Genomic DNA, 4,168 nt, shown 5'->3' with positions numbered 1-4,168 from the left:
CTTCGTTTCAGAAACAAGAGGTGATGATTATGTCAATACTTTTAATCAATAATCCAATGTGCTACCATGAACAACTGGGTCACAAAACAGTCAGCCATTGTGGTAAGGAAAAAGGGCAAGATGGAAATGAAGGGAAAGGGGGGAAAGGAAGGAGAGGTGAAAGGGAAAAGATGAGAGTATACCAAAACCATCTATGTAAAACACTGAAAAAAGCCAAACGTCAGACCACTTTTGCAAATATGTGATGTCTGGATAAACCGAGCAGATAGGCTACATTTTTCCTGAAAACATGTTAAAATTTTATTTTGTGACCCAGAAAGAGTAATATTTTAAACTCCAATAATAATAATAATAATAATAATAATAATTTATTTTAATTTAATTACTTAATTTCATTAAGTATTGAAAAGAGTAATACAAGTAATAAGACAACTAAGTTGTTGCTTCCATTGTTGGAAACTGGAATTGGCTGGGCTGCGCTATGAATTCTGGGATAGGTTGGGCCATGAAGGATACACCTGACCTATCCTTCAAATCTGGGGAAAAGGGGGATGCATTTGTTGGCCGCATTTGGAGCAGCCTTCGAATTTGGACAACCTCTGTCACGTCACTGTGATGTAATCAGCCTTCAAATGCGGCCTCCGAAGAATGCAGCCCCTGAACTGAGACACAGCCACAGACTAGACAAGGAACAGAGGAAGCATGTGAACCAAAACCTAAGACCTATAAGTCACAACCCAAGAAGAACTGGAGAGCTCAAAATACAAAACTGAAGCCAAAACACTGGTAGTAATAAACCAAGATGACACTTAATGATAATAGTAGTAACATTGGGCCACTGACCCAGGACTGTGACAAAAGCAACATCTCTTATTTAGACTGGCTGAACTCTTTCTTTGGTGTTTTCTGGTTAGAGTCACTGTATAAGTAATTTATTGTTAGTTTGACTGTATTTTATTTTAATAAGGCTTTATCAGCAAAACAATTTAAAAAAAAAGTTTAATATAGATATTGGGTGTTTCTTTCCTCCTTCCTCATTATATTAACATTAGCTGTGAGATTAAAACAATGAGTAAATATTCCCTGTGATCCACCATCAGAGCTACCAGTGGATGATTCTGTATTCATGAAAATCAAGGTGAGTGAAATTTAATGACTTTTGCACAGACACACAAAAGACAGGTTACAGTGTGCATTCACATCTTTATTGTAGCATTGTACTAGCAGGAACAGAAGGTTCAGTGCTTCTAAGGACAGGTAATGCGTGTTGCACAAACATAAGGTAAATTGGTAGCACACGTGTAGTCATTCCATTTCTTATCTGATACTACATTGGTGTGAACACAGTGTTCATTTCCTCCCTGATTATTAGGTTGTGTTGGACTCCAGTAGACAAAACGCAGTGGACAACCATCGGACCACATCCAGGTGCCTTCTTTATGTTTGTCACTGAGTCCAATCCAGGTGAGTCCCTCTGCGTGGTCAAAGTTCTGGATCAGGTTTTTCACAAAACTCTGTTCCTCTGTACTGTGGATGGACACCAGGTTGGCTCCCTGTGACAAACAGTAGACCTCTGCATCAGCCCAGGTCATGTGGGTGGCGACATATTTGTAGCAGCGGTTGTTGAAGCTCCACCAGAACATGGGACAGGCTCCACGTTGCAGTTTAAATTTCCGTTCACCTGAAAGGAAAACAGAATTCAGGGCTGGATGAAACTGTTAAAAAGTTGAAGAGATTTTTTTTTCTCAGAGTCACAGAAACAGAGGTGAAAATGCTCTGCTGGTATTGAAACAAGTAACTGCTTTAATTTAAGCGCTGCAGAGAATCATGGCTGCACAGTTGAAATAATGCCACTGGTCAAATGCATTCAGCAAAAGCTTTTCCCTCATTCACAGTTCCAAAGAAGAGGAGCATAAGGTAACAAATATCCACATAAAATGATCTTTTGCTAACATAATAACCACAAATAAAGGTAAAAGTAAATAAGGGAAAATAAGAGCTAGAAAATGAGACGGTTACCAGGTTGTTGCTTCACTTCATTGTCATCAGAGGGAGACTCAGAAGGAGCACCCAGAGCCAGACCAAACAAGAAGAGGAGCAAGATCATGTTGAAGCTTTAAGTCTCACAGTATGATGAGGAGCTGCTGCAGCTTCTTTGTACACACTCTAAAAAGTAATTAATGTGACCTTTAGTCATTACTTACATATATATGTTGTTGTGAAATGAAAAATCAAGTTCATAAATACTGTTAGACTTCCTAATTAAAATTTTTATTTTATTGAGTTCGGGTGACACATAAATTATGCCTCTTTACTCAATATATAATCGTGATTTGTCTGAATTTAAAATCTTCTTTTAATCAAAAAACAATATAATTTTAAGTTCTGTCGATGTAAAATACAACTTGATGATGTGTAAACAGCTCACAGTTCCCTTCTTCTACTCAAGCGGACATATTCAACAGCACGTGTTCAAGGTTTATCAAGAGCTGTGTTCGTCGCGAACGGTGAGTAATTTTATGCGAAATTACACATATTTGCAGTCGCTCTGGATTTTGTTAGTTTACTTTAAAACAACGACGTAACATACATAACATACATCTTAGCTTGCCCCCGCGTTTGTGTGTTTTAATATACACACAGCAGCTAATTCCACGATAGCATAAATTGTTGGGCTCTTTTTGGAAAATGTAACACTGACGTTACTCTAATGCAGACCACTGTAATTGTCTTATAATTATTAAAAGATAGCGGACGTTGTTAGCCCCGGCGCAAACTACTATGCTAACGTAGCTAGCCAAGCTAAGTTGTGTTCACTGTGATTTTATTTTTGAAATGTGAAATTTATTTTTTGAAGGGAAGCATTTTATGTTAGTAATTGTTAAGAAACGCTTCTAAATTTTCGTAACGTTACGGGGTGAAGTTCAACCCCATTGGCTTCTGCGCAGGAAGTGCGGTCGCCATTAGTCCGGTGTGTCTGTTGACCGCTAAGAGCGGTTCTTCACCGGCTGCTCGGCCTATTTTCACAGGTAAAAGACCAGACTTAAGTGCACTGTGCCGCATATGGTAGGGTAGTTAGTTTTCCAGCACCCAGTGTATTCAGGTCTATGTAGTTTTGAATGTTTGGTTCTAGCTCACACAGCTTTGACAGGTGAAACTTATTCACTGTATTGAAGACTCACAGGTGAAGTTGAAAATACCATCTTTTGTATTTTTGTGCAGGCACGACTTTCTGGTGTTATACACTGTCCTGGCGTTGCAGATCTAGGGGTTCCAGTTAAGACGTGGTCAGCCTTCTAAAGAAAGTGGGAATCTCACCGAAATATTCAGTTACTTTGCTGTGTTTCTTGCCAGGACAAAGGCTCAAACCATCATCTTTTCCTGGTATCGAATACCAAGGGACCTTCTGAAGTAAGCTTTAACAAGTAAGCTTGAATTGAGTAATTCAGAATCATGAATCATGCTGACTGCAAATGAAAAGTATGAATTGACATGAAGGATTTTCAGGAGCCGATTTAGACTTGGGACTACATTACGACAAAGCACTGCTGTAAGCCTCCACATGGTTATAACACAGCAGTTGAAGCCACTGCCGACCAGTGTCTATAAACCAACATGCTATTTGTGCAATATTTCTTCAACAAATCAAAGACCCATCCATTGTTACTGCAGCTTACTATGCTTGTATAGTAGTGGCTGTGTGTGTTTGTTTATGGAAGCTGGAGGCTTTTTCAACTGTTGCGTTATATCCATGCACCATGCAGTGGATGTTTACAGCGGTGTTTGTCGTAACTGCAATGTAGTCTCAAGTCTAAATCAGCTTCTGCAAATCTTCCGTGTTACTTTTGCACTTTTCATTTGCCGTGAACATGATTACTGAGCTCCCAAGAAATATTTGTTTTCATTACTGAGTCATTTTAATCACTTTTGCACACAACATGCTAGCACCTGCTATTCACTTACATTGTTTATGCTCTGCTAAAGCAAATGGATTGCTTCCGGATCAGGAGAATTAGTGTGCTGTTTACAAAAGGCTTGTTTCTCACTTTCTAACTGTGACAATATGGCAATAGATAAAATTTCACTTAGAAGTGGAATAACCCTTAAAAATGATTTATTAGATTTTCTTTTCAAAGTGGAAAAACAAAACTGTGAAAAACAAGACATT

At 38.6% G+C, this 4,168-nt stretch overlaps 1 protein-coding gene across 1 annotated transcript; it reads right to left on the bottom strand.

Moving 5' to 3' along the window:
• Positions 1-1,089: 1,089 nt before the first annotated feature.
• On the bottom strand, positions 1,090-2,143 carry LOC113014172 (lactose-binding lectin l-2-like). The gene is made up of 2 exons (XM_026155530.1): positions 2,020-2,143; positions 1,090-1,681 (listed from the first exon to the last, which is right to left on the bottom strand). Exons 1-2 carry the CDS (start codon positions 2,105-2,107, stop codon positions 1,248-1,250), a joined length of 522 nt encoding a protein of 173 aa, XP_026011315.1. The 5' UTR covers positions 2,108-2,143; the 3' UTR covers positions 1,090-1,247.
• Positions 2,144-4,168: the final 2,025 nt, after the last annotated feature.

The sequence above is a fragment of the Astatotilapia calliptera genome, chromosome 22, assembly GCF_900246225.1.
Source record: "Astatotilapia calliptera chromosome 22, fAstCal1.2, whole genome shotgun sequence".
NCBI lineage: Eukaryota > Metazoa > Chordata > Actinopteri > Cichliformes > Cichlidae > Astatotilapia > Astatotilapia calliptera.
Note: the sequence above shows the minus strand (reverse complement) of the source record. Positions and strands in the feature narration are given on the sequence as shown.